The sequence below is a fragment of the Condylura cristata genome, unplaced genomic scaffold, assembly GCF_000260355.1.
Source record: "Condylura cristata isolate star-nosed mole 26May11 unplaced genomic scaffold, ConCri1.0 scaffold00035, whole genome shotgun sequence".
In the NCBI taxonomy this organism is placed as follows: domain Eukaryota; kingdom Metazoa; phylum Chordata; class Mammalia; order Eulipotyphla; family Talpidae; genus Condylura; species Condylura cristata.
Window position 1 is genome coordinate 12,180,829 of NW_004567136.1, and position 15,141 is coordinate 12,195,969.

At 57.4% G+C, this 15,141-nt stretch overlaps 1 protein-coding gene across 1 annotated transcript in view; it reads right to left on the reverse strand.

Annotated features, from left to right (window-relative positions):
• SLCO3A1 (solute carrier organic anion transporter family, member 3A1) overlaps positions 1 to 15,141 on the reverse strand; it is a 132,822-nt gene that overhangs the window by 111,460 nt on the left and 6,221 nt on the right. Inside the window, exon 2 of the mRNA XM_012732670.1 lies at positions 4,908 to 5,373. Coding sequence (XP_012588124.1) covers positions 4,908 to 5,373 — 466 coding nt within the window. The remainder of the gene's footprint in view (positions 1 to 4,907; positions 5,374 to 15,141) is intronic.

A 15,141-nucleotide genomic window follows, 5' to 3' on the forward strand; every position in this document is an offset into this window, starting at 1 on the left:
CCAGATCCTCTATACAAAAATAAATAGAATCTTTTTAAAAAATCAAACAAGCTGAATCAATACTGAAATGCAAATTCCAAAGCGATGTGTTGGGAGCCAGAACGCCAGCCAGGCCATGGCCCCGGGCAGCGGCCCCACCACGCTGCCCAGCCTGGCACCAACCAGCCGGGCGCCGACATGGGCTGTGCTGGACACAGGACGGGTCTTCAGGAAAAGAGGGGCCCTGCCAGTTTAACTCAGCACAGACAAGGAGGCTGCTGCTCTCACATCTGCAAAATCTCGCTAAATATCGACTAAATATCCCTGTCTGAAAGTCAGACCTACCCGTGGGTTTCAATAGTCATGACTCTCTGCTCAATTTCCAGACGTGGAAATGGAAGTGACAGAGCCGGAGGCTCTGCAGACAGCCCGGAGCAGCTCCCCAGGAACGTGGCCTCTGCACCCACAGTCCCGCGCGGCTCCCTGCCGGAGCCAGGATTTCAAAGTCAGGAGCATGAGACTCCAGAGCCCAAGCTCAGGGTCTTGGCCAGGTCACCCAGGGCCGGGGGCCCCAGGGGCAAAGGCGACCCCACAGGCAGGCGTGACGACAGGCTGGAAAGGAGCGAGAAGCTCGGCCGCCCGCAACTCGGATGCACAGAGGAGCCGCGGGACCCTCCCGCTAGGGGCTGGGCTGCAGGTGGCACGTGGCCAGCAGCGGGCACGGGTGGACCGCAGCCAGAACCAATTGGCCACTTTCACAGAGTCATTTATTTTATTAAAAAAAATTAATGAGGGAAATTTCAATATCAGCGAAGTCGCAAGAACCTTCCGAGCTCTGCCTGCTCCCTCAGGATGGCGTTTTAATTATTTCCTCATCTGAGCTGTAGTCGGTGTGTCTGATCCATGCCTGGCCCACACTCTCTGGAGAGCAAAAATGCATTTTACCCAATGTCAAGTTGAAATAAAAGCCCGTCAGAAGCCAAATAACTCTGGGTTCCCAGGACGCCGAAGAGAAATTTGGTTCCCTTTGGTGGATGGCTGGCATTATAGTGACCTTTGTGCCAAGCAAACACTTGGCAGCTGCAATCTCAGAATAATGCTCTTTGCACCATTAACCAGGACACAGAGGCTCCAGGGCGTTGCGTGTAAGTGACACACGCAGACAGCCGCAGGTGCCTGTGTCTCACCCACGTGCCCGACTTGGGGTAACGGCCTGTGTGTCGGGGTGCCCTGCAAGGCCCCCCGCCTCCCAGGAATGCAGAGACCTCTGGAAAGACCCCCAGGGGCCCGGTCTCTCAGGCTCGCGCCCCATCTCTGCATCCACTCCTGTCTCTGCTTTTTCCTGTGTGCGCTGGGGTGGGTGACACAACTGAACAGATCTGCACACACCTCCCACAGACACACGCAAGTAAGGGCACATAACCTGTGAGGACAGCACCTCCCTGCGTGCACTTCCTGTCTGCGACACTGTGCTCTAACCACACGGCGTCACCACGGGGTGGGGGGTGGGGGGGCGTCACCACGGGGGGGGGGGGGGGAGGGTGGGGCTGGGGGCCAGGGAGCCGAGTGGCGCGCAAGAGGGACATTTCTGCACATCGCAACGACTTGTGATTCTAGAATATTTCAATGAAATCAACACCCTCAAATAATGCTTGAGATACCCTAAAAAACTGACCACGAATCTCCTTACAGAAAAGACAAGACACTACAGACCCACTTGGTACCTGTGGGGGGTTCAAGCGTGTCCTCCCCAAAGCCCTCACCCCAGCACGTTATCAGGTGACTGGCACTGGAAACAGGACCTTAAGGGGGGACTTCCGGCTAAACCGGGCCATAAGGGTGGGCCCTAATCCGATCGGATGGGTGTTCTTTCACGCAGCGGGCCCTGGGGTGCCCGCACCAGGAAGCGTGGGCACAGAGCAAAGGCCAGGTGAGGGCGCAGGAGGGGTGCCGTCTGCAAGCCAGGAGTGACCAACCTACCACACCTTGACCATGGACTCCCGGCCTCCAGAACTGCGGGCAAACACTGTCGTTTATGCCCCAGGTGCGCGTGACCCGGGCAGGTAACCCAGGACCTGCCTCCATCCATCAGGTTTTGGCCCCCGCACACAGCAGCTGCTCGGGGCCCAGAAGTCCCAGCTTTCACCTGTGTCCCCCCACTCAAGCACTGTGAATGAGGGCCACACCCTCCTTCCAGAAGCCTCCTACCCCCCAACTCTGCTCAGGCTTTGACACCCACTTTGCATTCCAAACAGTCCTCTCCTGGAGAGCTGAGGCACCTGCTCCTTGCATTTGTTTCCTGGGGCTCTGGGCTGTCCTGCTGAGTGCCCTGACTTGCACCTGGCCCCCTCCCCCACCAGCCCTCTATGCCCGCCCCCCAGTAGATGCAATAGAGGCCCCAGGGACCACCCCCCACCCCCCATTCAGCTAGGCTGCCTTAAACAAGCTACCAACACCACAGCCCCAGCTCGCCTGTCTGCAGCTGTGATGAGGGCAGAAACACATCCAGCAATAGGGGGCGGGAGACATGACCGCACGTAGCCACCGGAAAGATGATGCATGTGGAGCCAATTCACAGAGTGTTTAGGGACTGGGCGAGCACACGGAGCACCGGACACGGGAGCCCTGAAACCTCTCTGCACAGACACCGTGCGGGGAGGGCGACCGTCCCATGCCTCCCCCAGACGGCCACTAACCCGCCCTAGACAAGAGCGAAGTTACTTAAGTCTTTTTACCATTTTCATCTAGCTTTTTCCTCCTGAAACAACAAAAATGGAAAGGTAGCAGCTGACCCACGGGCCACACGCCGAAAGGCCGCAGCGAGTACGTGACATCAGCCTGCTCGACCCCAAGACACTGCCACGTCTCAGACCTGGGTGGGGGGCAAGCTGGGGACGGGCCCGCTGAGCCAACAGGGTCAAAGAAGAGTCTCAACGAGGGAGCAGGCCTCCCCCCAAGGGCGCGTCTCACCGCCGTCCGTGACCACACTGGCTGCCGGCAGGGGCCCGCCGGGTCGGCCTGCAGGGGAGAGCCACGCGCCGGCCTGGTGACCTCCCGCTGCGAGGCTTGCCCCACATGGTGCGCCGGGACAGGCCTGCCAGCAGGATCCACTCAGCGGCTTTGTCCGCTGGTAATGAGCGCCCTTGGCTCCCTCCCACGCTGGGAAGCAGCCGCCACCGGAAGGTGCCAGCCTGAGAAGCCCCTTGTGACTGCCCGTCCAGGAATCCAGGAGTCTGGCGACGGCTCAGTCCCAGGAGGCCAAAGCTCTGGTGGCCGGCCCAGGGGAGCCATCCGCTCGACCCCAGAGGGCGGCGCCACTGTCCAGCACCCCCACACCAGGGGCCCCCACGAGCAACCCAGGGCAGGTCTGGTCCCACCGCCTGAGGCTGGAGCATGGCATGGGAACTCTGGGCCATCCTGGGACACCCCAGAGGGGACAGCTGTGGCCAAGCCTGGGTGCCTCATGCAGTCCTGACACTCCTTCACTCACAGTCCATGCTCAGGCTGGAGCTACCGGCGGAGCCGGCCTGGGGCGCTCTCACCACGATCCCAGAGCTGGAACTGGACGCACAGACAAGTCCATGCCAGGGGGTGACCCTCTGCCCAGCTCCAACACTGGCCACTTCTCATCCACCTCCTCTCTGCAGAGGGTTACGAGGCCAGAATTTTTTACAACCCTTTCCTTCCCTATGCTCTGGTTTATCTACCTGCTTTCAATGCAAAACACCTCTCCCAGGACCTGAGGGTGACATCCTAGCTGGAGACCAACTGTGTGGCTGGACTGCAGGAGATGCTTCTGGTCACCTGCTGTGGCCGGCCTGGACACCAGCCACACAAAGAGCCAGCACTTGACCTTTACACACGTCACAAAACGAAAATGACTTCCTTGGTGCCCTGCCCCCACTGTGCTCGCCTCCGGACACAATCATGGCTGTCCCCAGCCCTACGGGGCCAGGGGTGGCCGTCCTGGACCCGAGTGTCCTTTCTCTTTCGTGAGAGTGGTCGGGCTCCCGGGCGCCGGGCTGCTCCCTGCCCTGAGCCTGTTCTCAGAGCACTAAAATGCGTCTGCCAGGTACCTGCCCAACCAAGCCGCCGACTTCCCGGCCAGGTCCCTGGACAGGCAGTCAGGCTGCAGGTAAATGGCCGTGCCAGGCCCTCCAGTCTCGGAAAGCCTGGGCAGCCTCCGGCGGAAACCCTGGTGAGCTGAAGCGGCATGTCAGATCCAGGCGAACACTCCGTTACCCTGAACTCCACACGGCCCTTCACGTTACACTCAGGGCACATTGCTCTCCCAAGGCACAAAGCTTTGCAGGTAGGTGCCTTTTTCCTAAGGCCTAGACCACAGTGACTGGCCAGTCTTGACAACCCGAAAGCTGGTGGGAGGCAAAAGGACACTTGTACACAGGGATGGGGGCCTGTGGGCGGCCCTGCTGTCCGGGGCAGCGAGCCGTGCCCACAGCAGGGGTGTGGACCTCTCCCCACACCTTGTTTCTTGACTCTGCACCCGCGAGCGGCTTCCCCTCTTCCGACAGAAAACGCGAGCAGCTTTAGAGCACAAACCATTTTTTAAAGACTTGTGCACGCCTATGTCTAACCAGTCCAGTGCATACCTCCAATTCAGAAAAAAGAAAACCGATCCAAAGTCACCAACTCTGCTTGAAAGCCAACGGCAGCAAAGCAAGCGAGGCAGCCGGCCACCTGTACCCTTAGAAACTCTGTTTGTTAAATGAGCCCCATGGCCGCTGTTCCCTGGGCCTGAGTGCTCATGCAAGTGAAGAGCCCCCAGTGTCCTGGCCCCTCTGGGCACTGTCCCTTGAGGCCAGAACACCCCAGGGCCTCTTTCCTCCGCCTTCCTTTGTGTGCATGCCCCAGGGACCCACACGGCCCAGGCACCCCGCAAGCCGCGCCGCGCCGCCCCCAGCTCCTACCTATGTAGAGCGAGGAGTCCTTCCTCCGCACGTGGTCGTCGATGTAGGAGACGCCCAGGGGCTGCACGGGGGTAGCACCGATGCCCAGGAGCACCTGGGCCCCAATGAGCAGCAAGTACATCATGTTGGTGGCGGTGCGGCTGCGGCAGATGAGGTCGGGGTCGGGGCCCTGGTGGCTGCCCGAGCCGTTGGCCGCACAGACGTCTCGGCCCTCGGCGCCCCAGCGGATCTCGCCGGCCTCGTACTTGTACTGGTGCGTCAGGAACTCGGGCAGCGCCGACAGCAGCGCGCCCAGCGCCATCACGATGCCGCCGCAGCCGATGAGGCGCGGCCGGTGCCCCCGCGCCCCGAAGTAGCTCACGAAGAGGATGAGCGCCAGGTTCCCGATCTCGAAGCTGCTGGCGATGACGCCCACGTCGGCACTCTGCAGGTTGAACCTGCGCTCCAGCGTGGTCAGCACGCTCACCTGCGGGAGCAAAAGCACAGCTCAGTGCCGGTGCGGGGGGCACCGCCCCCACGCCCCACCCCGACGCCCCTGCAGCGCCGGGCCCACCCACCTGCAGGAGCCCGCCAGACCCAAAAGGCACCAGGCAAAGACTCCCCGAGATGGTCATTTCGCCTGGACTAACTGAACCGCGAAAGCATGAGCTGTGCCCGGGGGCAGAGAGGATTTCCCTGGCACCGGGGTCCACCCTGGGAAAGCTGGGCCCCCTGCTCAGGGAGCACCGAGTCCCTCAGCCGAGGCCACCACCTTGCAGGTCTCAGGGCGTCTGGGGAAGTCGTGAGGCTGGCCACATGCTCCCAGCTGTACCCCGCGTGGGACATCCACACTAGCTGGGTGGACACGGGGCCAGGGCTTGCTTTTAGCCAGGAGGTTACTTACAAAGCCGGCCTCAGTTAGCAAAGCGAAGCAGGCCTAAAGAGAACCAGCTAGCGTGGCACGTGGACAAAGCTAGAGGAGCTCATCCGCCAATTCTCAGCTTCCTTCTGGAATTTTCCAAGCCATGCAGGTTTCCCTGGAAATGCATGAATGTGGCCCAAGCTGCTGCGTGCCTGCCAGGTCCCCTTGAATGGAGCCTTTTTACGACTTCCCCACCTTTGTGTTCTTGTCTGCCTACATTTGTCTGACAAATATTCACTGAACATCTGCTGTCGGCCTGGCCGTGCCCTAGACACGGGATGGAGAAAGGAGGGGGCTGCAAAACCACACAGCAACTGAGGGTGCCTGATGGGGCGACGCCCCCCCGCCGGGCCTGGGGGGCTGCATCACAGCGGCAGGTGGAGAGAGCACGCCGGGAGCTCCGAGGCTCTCCGTCTGCAGCAAACACGCGGGTGCTGGGAGCGAGGCCAGGCCTGGTGGACGGGACAGCCCAGCGGGCAGGAAGGACGCCAGAGGGGGGTGAGCTCGTGTGGGGAGGCTGCTGCTATGTGGCCAGGGGCGACGCGCAGAGCCCGAGGCGCCCGGGGCTGCCTGCCGCAAAACCTGCAAAGCAAGGGCGCCTCACTGAGAGGAGGGGAGGGAGGGAGCCTGGCCCAGCCCCAGCTATCAGCAACGTCCCCCACTTTAGCTCTTTGACTTCTATGAGGCCATTCGCCCTCCCAAGGTCCCAAGACTTGAATTCTGTGAAACAGGCCACTGTCTACCTGGAGGATGGAAGGGCGTGAAGACTGGGCAGAGGGCCAGGAAGAGGCAGCGCGGGGGCAGGTCCAGCCCAGCGCCTGGCGACCGGACAACTGCCCTGCGCTTCCGCCCTCCCAGCCGTCCGTCGAGCGGGGCGCCTGCTCCTGCGGAGGGGGCCAGGGCAAACAGCACCCGTCCGCGCTGGGACGCTGGGACGGGCTCTCTGGGACGCCGGTGTCTCCAGTGTCCAGGACCTCAGCGCGTCCTGGCCAGTTAAAGCGGCTTCCAAATGCCCCCAAAGAAGTCAGAAAGGTCTGGGCGGATGCAGACAAAGCTTTCTTGTACTCGCTCCTTTCCCTCGGACACTACCGGAACGGAACACATGCCCCACCAGAGGCCTCTCCCCGCAACGCAGTGTGGGGGCGCAGACAGCGGCAGTGTGCCGGGAGGTGGGGGCTTGGGGGCCTCGGCCCGGCCCTGGAGCTGAGTCCTGGGAGAAGAGGCCGATGCCAGTGCGGAATCAGGCCCCCGGGTGCCCGGGAGTCACCTCTGGCAGCCCAGAGGCCTCCAAGCGGAGCAAAGGTCAGTAGGACGGACGAGAGGGTGGGCGGGGGCCGGGAGCGGCGGTGCAGCCGAGGCGCCTCCCTTCTGCCGTGAGGTTTAGCGACAACGAGGTGAGGTAACCCTCGTGGGCCGGGCCCCGCCCCGCGTCCGCAGGTGTGCGTGTGCATCAGCACGCCGTGCGGGCACCGGCCATGACAGGTGAGCGAGGGGAGGCACGGCTTTCCAGAGCGCGCAGACCCCTCCCGCTGGCCCTGCCAAACCCGCTCCGTGCAGAGCGAGCGGCGGGCCGCCCTGCCCCGGGCTGCCGAGCCCCCGTCCGGGCCAACGGTTATGCCGCACAAACACGGAATGCTGCTTGGGGATCTCAAAGAGGCCAGTGTCTTCGTTCGCTTACAACACGCCGGTGAGAAGATGGCCTGGTTAAGAATGCATGAGGCGGGCAAGCCCACTTGTGGCTTTTATGTGGCAGGAGCCACCCAGCGACCAGGAAGACGGGGGCTCCGGGGAGTAACTGGCTTTACTTAATGGGGAGCGGGGCTGGCGGAAAACGTCTTCAATTAGAGCTGAGGGAGCCGCCACGCCAGGAGGAAGCGGCAGAGGATGTGCCCGCACCCTGGGCCAAGTGGGTATGAAGTTATTAATAAAAGAATGCAATATTTATCAGGTTTCTACTACAATACCAAAAAAAGAAAAAAACAGAGCTTGCATTCAGTCTCCTGAGCACTGCTTAATGACACAGTCCCAGTCCCTGAGACGCAGCCTGGGCCGAGGTGAAGGCATCTATCTCCCAGGGGTCGGACGCCCATGGGCGGACCGTGGCGGCCACCAGGCAAGGCCTTCTGTGCTCCCAGCCTGCAAGGGCCCTGCCACCTGGGGGTCAGGCTGCAGGTCAAGCCCCGAGTCTCTGACTGCAGCACTGGTGAGAGTGGGGACTGGCACTTCAAACCCCTGCTGCTAAAGCTGACCAGGGTGCCCCCACGAGAACCCCAGCTCCACAGCCCGCCTCCCCACAAGCCCACCCCACGCAACATTGAAGAGCTCGTTTCTGAATTGAGCACGCCCTCATTTCCAGCTCACACAGACAACACTCCCCTCCTAGGGAAAGCTGGGCTGCATTTGGGGGGACTCGCCAGGTAGGTGCCTGAGGCAGGCTCAGACCAGCTGCAGCAATGCGGCGCCCAGCCCCAAGGGCAGGTCTTCAGACAGGAGGCGCCCAGAGACCAGGCCAGCCACTGGCGACGACCCTCACCCCCTGGGACTCGCTGGGGAGCCGGGTTCTCAGGGGCGGCAACTGAAACGCGATTGTCCTCAGGCCTGGCTGGGACATGGGTCTGGGCCTGAACTGCAACACAAGGGGAGCTTTCACCCGCCCCCCAACTATGTCTCTCGCCTACGAACAGTCCTGGACTATCGCTGTCACTTTGTCCAGCCTCGTCTTGTTCAACCTCTGTAAGAAGAACAATCCCAGCCCACGGTGTTTAACAGAGCCGCGTGGAGTCAGGGTCACTGTCGTGCACGTCACGTCACGGAGCCTACGGAGATGCAGTGAGGACCCGTGGTGACCTGTGACGGCGGTGCCCGAGCGTCTGAGCCCCGGAGGTGACGCTCCAGGCAGGCAGCAGGGCGGTGTGTGCACCAGAGAGCCCACTGCAATGGGGTCTTGAGGTCAAGCTCCTGTGGGTGGGTGCCAGGGGCCTGCCCAGTCAGTGTTCCCCTGATGGAGCACAGCTATGCTCGGTGGGCGCACGAGGGGACACTCGGGCCGGGCAGGGTGCTCAGAAACGATGGTAAAGGGCCCCTGGTGCTGGCGTGCGTGCTTTGGTGGCTGCCAGGGCCATGCCACCGGGGTGGGGGTGGGGGGGGTGCCGGACACGTGACCCTGCCCGGTGGGAGTTTACAATCTGGGCAGAGCTGGAAAAAATAAATAACCAGAGCAGCGCAGGAAGGGGTGACACAGTGGCAGGGGTGGGGTGGCAGGGGGCTGTGTGTGGATGCAGCAGGGCCTGTCTGGATTTTAACAAATGGGGGAGGGCAGGGTTAACCTCAACTTTCTAAGCACAAAGATCAGTGGTGGCTGAGGGAATTCAGACCACCCCTGGGGAACCGTGTTTTTCGGACATCAGACAGTGGAGAGGCGAGCTCTGAGATGACAGAGCCTCGAGGTCCAGGTTGAGGGCCTGCCCGTGAGGGAGGGCTGTGGGGCCTCGGCAGCTTCCCGAGCAGGAGCGTCCTCCAGCAACATCCGGACTGAGGATGGCCGGGGGGCGGGCCCGGCCGGGCGGCTCTCGCAGCAGGATGGGTGAGAAGGCGGCTGTGCGGCGCGCCCGCCTGCCTCAGAGGTTGTCCAGGCAAGGGAGGCACCGACTCGGAGTGGCTTTACTTTGGGGAGAACAGTTCGGGCTGACTATGGCGGCTGCATAAACGGCGTCACTGTACCACCATTTTTCTTAAAAGGCAGCGTCAGACTTCCGCGGAGAACCTCGGACTTGGACACTGGCCGCCCGCCCACGCCACAGGCATTGGCGCGCATGAGGGGGCGCGAGGCGAGGGGAGCGGACGCGGGAGACGGGCGACGGGCGCCGGTACCCAGCGGCCTGGGCCGCCCACGCGCCTGCGACGCCTGCGCCCTCCTGTCACGCCCGGGGACCTCGACTCCGCCCTCACAGGAGGCCTCAGGAGAGGCGGGAACTCGCCAAGTGGCGAGCGCGGGCCGGCCTGGCGCCCCTCCGCGGCCACGCCCACCGGCCCAGAGGAGAGGGGACTTGGCCAAAGCCGCCTCGTGTCCTCTGCGCCCTGTCCCAGCCCCACTGTCCTTCAAAAGGCCTCACTGGTCCTCATCTCTGCCACGTCCGGCATCTGTCTCTGCTTATTTCCTCTTTCCCAGGCTGGCCGTCCTTCCAGACTGTTCCACAGTTCCTCTCCTTCCACTAACTGTCCTGGGAGGACCATGAAGTACAATGGAGGCAAAATCGGTCTGATTCCTTAACTTCTGTGCATTCCCATGCTCAATGAACTCTAAACACTCTAAAATTAATTTCTCCTTAGTTATAAATCTCTTCATAGGTTATTTTCTCCACAGCTCTGTGATCGATCAAGACGACAGTTCCAGTCCCTGCGGGCTCCGCCAACTTTCCTTCCACCCAGCCACTGAGCTCTAAAGTCATCAGCAGACCTTTCTGCACCACGCAGACTATTATTTAGAGTGTGTGATTAGCACCTTTCACCCAGGAACTTCGTTAACATTGTATGTGACACTCCTTTAATAGAAAAACTCGGAAGAGGAGTTATCACTTCCTCAGCGTTCAACAGCGCAGAGAGGGTCCAACATAGCCTTAAGAAAGAAGATTCAGTCTGACACGCTACAATTTACATACACACACACCAGGCAGAACTATGTTCACTGACTCAGGCTTCTCTATACAGCCGAGGGCCTGGCTGGCTGTCAGAGGAATTACAGAACCTCACACCAAGTGTGAGCCACTGAGCCACGCCAGCTCTAATCTGGGGGCTGGGGATGGCCGCAGCCAGCTCACAGAACGGGGGTGACAGCTAGCAAGTGAGGCCGTAATCACAAAGGGTGAGCAGAGTTGCTCCCTATACTCCCTACAGGAAGAGAGAGGCAGAGTCAGCTCTGGAGGAAACGGTGTGGTTCATACCCAGTGATGGGGAGACTGGACAGCAGGCCGGGCTCCAGAATAGAGTGGGTAACAGCAATCACGACCCACTGAACACTATGCCAGGAGGGCCCTCCCTCGTGGCGCAACGGGGTAGGACACGGGGTAGGACACAGAGCTGCAAGCTGCCGCAGCCACATCAGTGCAAATTCGATCCCAGCCCCTGAGCTGACCCACAGGGCGCAGCAGACCTCTCCTGGCCGGCCCGCTGCTCCCCTCAGCAGTGTGCTTCGTTGATCTGCCTGTTCTGCTCCCCACTCTGTCTCTAGTGAAGCCTCTCACCGCCCTGCACCTCTGGCTTGTACCCCAGTTCTGAGTGCACAAATAAATAAATCTTTAAAAAAAAAAATACCATGCCAGGCACAGTCCTGGGGCCTTCATGTACTGTGATTCATTTGTTTTACACGATGACCTCACGAGGCAGGTAATATCACCATCCCAGTGTTCAGATGAGGGACTGTGACTGTCCCACTGATGGTCACACAGCTAGTGAGTGGAGGGAGGGGGACCAGGACCCCAATTATATATATTCCCTGCTTAGGGGAGGTGGCCCCCGACCCAAGTGGGGGAGATAACAGGGCTCTAAGTAATAAACCGAGGTAGCCCCAAGCAACTGGTCACCAAACTAGCTATAAAATAAAAATATTTTATACATCTAAGTTATTTATTATTAAAAGCAATGCAGGAAAGCGTTAGGAAGTCATATGATTTTGCAAACTCTGGGTGGAAGAGAGACAAGCAAGTTTCTTAAGACTTATGAGAAATTTTCAAATCTCTCATCATCATTGTTAACCACTGATCACAATATTATGGAGCATTTCCCAGTTACTTTTTTTAAATACTGAGAAAAGAACACCCCATCACTCAGAAGGGGTCCTCAATAAAGCAGCTGCTCTTTTTCACCAGAAACAGTACAGGTCAGAAAGCAGTGGAGTAGGACAAAGGACTGAAAGAAAAACTGTCAAACCAAGTTTTCCAGACTCAGCAAAACAATCATGTGAGAATGCAGACAACATGAAGATATCCCTAGAGAAACAAATACTGGGAGAATTCATTGTCAGGGGAGCTTATTTTCAAGTAATACTAACAGAATTCTTTCAGGGGAACGGTGGTCACACTTTGAAGTAACTCAAACACACACTAAGAAATCAAAGGTACCGGGAAAATTAAACACATAGGTAAGTACAAAAGACTGTATTTTCCTCTAGTTTTAACCCCTCTGAAAGGCATAAAATAATGAACCATGTTGATAGCTTTATAGTAATGGTATACCTAATGTATATGATATAGAATGCATACAGAATGCAGGTGTGTGGTGTACACATGTACATGTCTGTACACACATGTATATGAATATATGACAGCACCGCCAAGGTGGGGCAAAACTGTGCTGAAGCAACAATCCCATGTTTCACAGGAATTAATTTAGTACTGAGCTGCAGTACTGCATGGTAATGTAAGAAACAATCACTAAGAAAGTTCAAAACAGTGGGCTAAGTAATTAAAAGGAAACAGAAGAAAATACCTACTTACCTCAAAGACTGTACAGAAGGGGTCACAAAGGCATGAGATCTAAAGTGATCACAGTGTAGCAGGTGCCAAGTAAACCTCATCCATAATAATGGAGCCCCAAAACACACAACGCAAAACTGACAAAGCCCAAGGAGAAATAAACAGTAACAATAACCAGAGATATTATTATCGCCCTTTTAATAGCTGATAAAACAACTAGAGAGAAAATGAGGCTCAAGACCGGAGCAACCACCTCTATCAACCCACTGAACAATAGAACAACAGACATCCCAAGTTCTAAAATTGGCGAGTATTCTGAATAGACATTCTACCAAAGAAGACATACACATATCCGATAAGCATTTGAAAAGATGCTCTGCTTTATTGGCCTGTAGGGAAATGCAAATAAAAATCACAAGGTGATACTACCCACCCACTGGAATGGGGATAATAAAACAACCGACAATACCCAGCATTCACATGAATATGGAGAAGCAGAGACCTGGCATGTTGCTGGTAGGAGTATAAAAGACTGCTCTGGAAAAAAATTAGGCAGTTTCTTAAAAAGTTGAGCATAAATTTACCACGTAACCCAGCAAGTTCATGGTCAAGCTACCTAGGAGAACTGAAACTCCATGTTCGCAAAGACGGCACACAGCAGCCGACTACTGTCGAGAATCCAGAAACAACCCGAATATCTATCAATGATCAACGGATCAACAAAATGTGGCACAGCCACAGATCCAATACTATCCAATCCAGCAACCAAATAGCCACTGAATTCCAACACCAGGGAATTATACTTGGCAATAAAGTAGATGCTGTTACAGGTGCCTGCAGTATAGGTTAATTTCAAGAAGAGAATGCTAATTGAAAGGCCGGATGTAAAGACCATGGATCACAGGACCGACCGCGTTCACTGAAATGTCCCGAACAGTCTGCTCTATCAGCAGCACAGTCCCGGCTCCTGTATCTGCAGAGAAAACACTTGCAACAAGATGCTCAGCAACATTCTAAAGAATCAAATGAGGAGACCGAAGTCAGGAGGTTGTTTATTTCAATCCAAAGAAAGTGAAAACTGGGACAAGAGACGAGTGTTTTGTTTTGTTCTCTTTGGAAAAGCCATAATTTGGGGCCCTCCCTGGTGGCGCAGGAGGTCAAAGCACTAAGAAGCTAAAGCCACTTCAGTATGAGCTTGACCCCCACCCACCCCAGAGGTGACCCACAGGGCACAGCAGACCTCTCCTGGCCCACCCGCTGCTCCTCTCAGCAGTGTACTTTGTCAGTCTGCCTGTTCTGCTCCCCACTCTGTCTCTGGTGAGTACCCCTGCACCTCTGGCCTGTACCCCAGTTCTGTGTGCATAAATAAATAAATCTTTTTTTAAAGCCACAATTTGTATCGACAGTGGCCAGTAGCGTGGATGGAAACCACTAGACTCGGCTGTTCACTCTCACAACTTTCTAGCTCCCAAGGAGGCATGGATTTTGCCATTTCCATTTCCAGGGAACATGAAGGTCAGACAGGTGCTGAGGTCACAGCTAGCAACAGCAGGCAGGGCAGGGCTCGCCCAGGACCCTGCACTCTGGAACCCTGATCTCCTGCCGCCACAGAGCCAGGGAATTTCCGAGGTGGCCCGCCCCATGCCCATACACGGCCCACCGACCTGACACGCACCTCCACTGGTAAGCGGGTCCCCCTGGGGTGCTGCCCTGGGAAGCAGCTGAGGCTGCACGGGGGGTGGATTTTGTGACCCAAGAGGGCTCTATGCCCTCCCCACCCCCCCTTGGGGAAGTAAGGGCTAGTTCGGGCTGCAGGAGACAGGCACACACACTCATGCTAGCACGTCACAGCCCTGGGAAACCCCTGCTGGTCCAGGCCCCGCCAAGAGCCAAAGACTCCTAGCGAAGGGCTCTTGTACCCCGGGCCGCTTACACTCGTGAGCTATCCCTGGAGCTTATTCCATAAAGAGCGGAGAAACACAGGGAGGAAAGTAGTAAAAATCAGAGGGCTCAGGTGTCTTGCACAGGCAAAACCACAGTGTAGCTTTTTTAACCAGCTTCCCACTCAGAAACAGTGGACATTAGTCATGTCAACTGTGGAGTCGAAATAGCTCTTGCACTCCTTCCCCCAGTTCTGCTTCGATTAAAAAAAAAAATCCAAGTGGACTGTAAAGGGAAGATTTGCATTTATTATAAGTGAAGAACATAATAAAAATGCAAACGACCACACGATAATTTAATAATGGTAATGATGGATGCCACGATGCTCAGGAGCTCAGAAGATGAGACAGAGGGAAGCTGGCGGACACGCATGGAGCAGAAACCCCAAGTGCTGAGGCCGCGGGGCGAGAGAGCAGACTCAGGCTCCCGTAACGCGAAGCGGCCGATGATTAAGGACACCGGCGGCCCCATCAATCAGTGGCGTTGGCTGGAAAGTAGACGCAACTCAGGGTCGTTTTCTCCCAGTAAGCACGTTACTTTCATCTACAAAAAGCTTCCGTATGGAATCCTGCCACAATAAAGCATTCTGTGCTGGCCCAGGCCCCATCAACATGGTCAGGTTGACCCTGCATCCCAGGGGCCCGACGCTTCAAACAGCTCTCGCTCCCCCCCACCCCGTGAGGTGTCACTCAGAGCGGCTCCCCGCAGGAGACGGCCTGCTGTTCAGCTCCTCCGGGAGCTGTCCCATCCGGCTCCGTAGGAAAGGGTCTGTTAGAGGGACCCCAATGTGAATGGGGTTGCCCGTCTGTGGGTCTTCACCCACGCACTTAAGATTCAATCGTATTATGGGCACACTCAAAAGGTTAAATAATGGATTTATTTATAAGGAGAAAGGTAAAGGAATAACCCAGGGAAAGAGGGA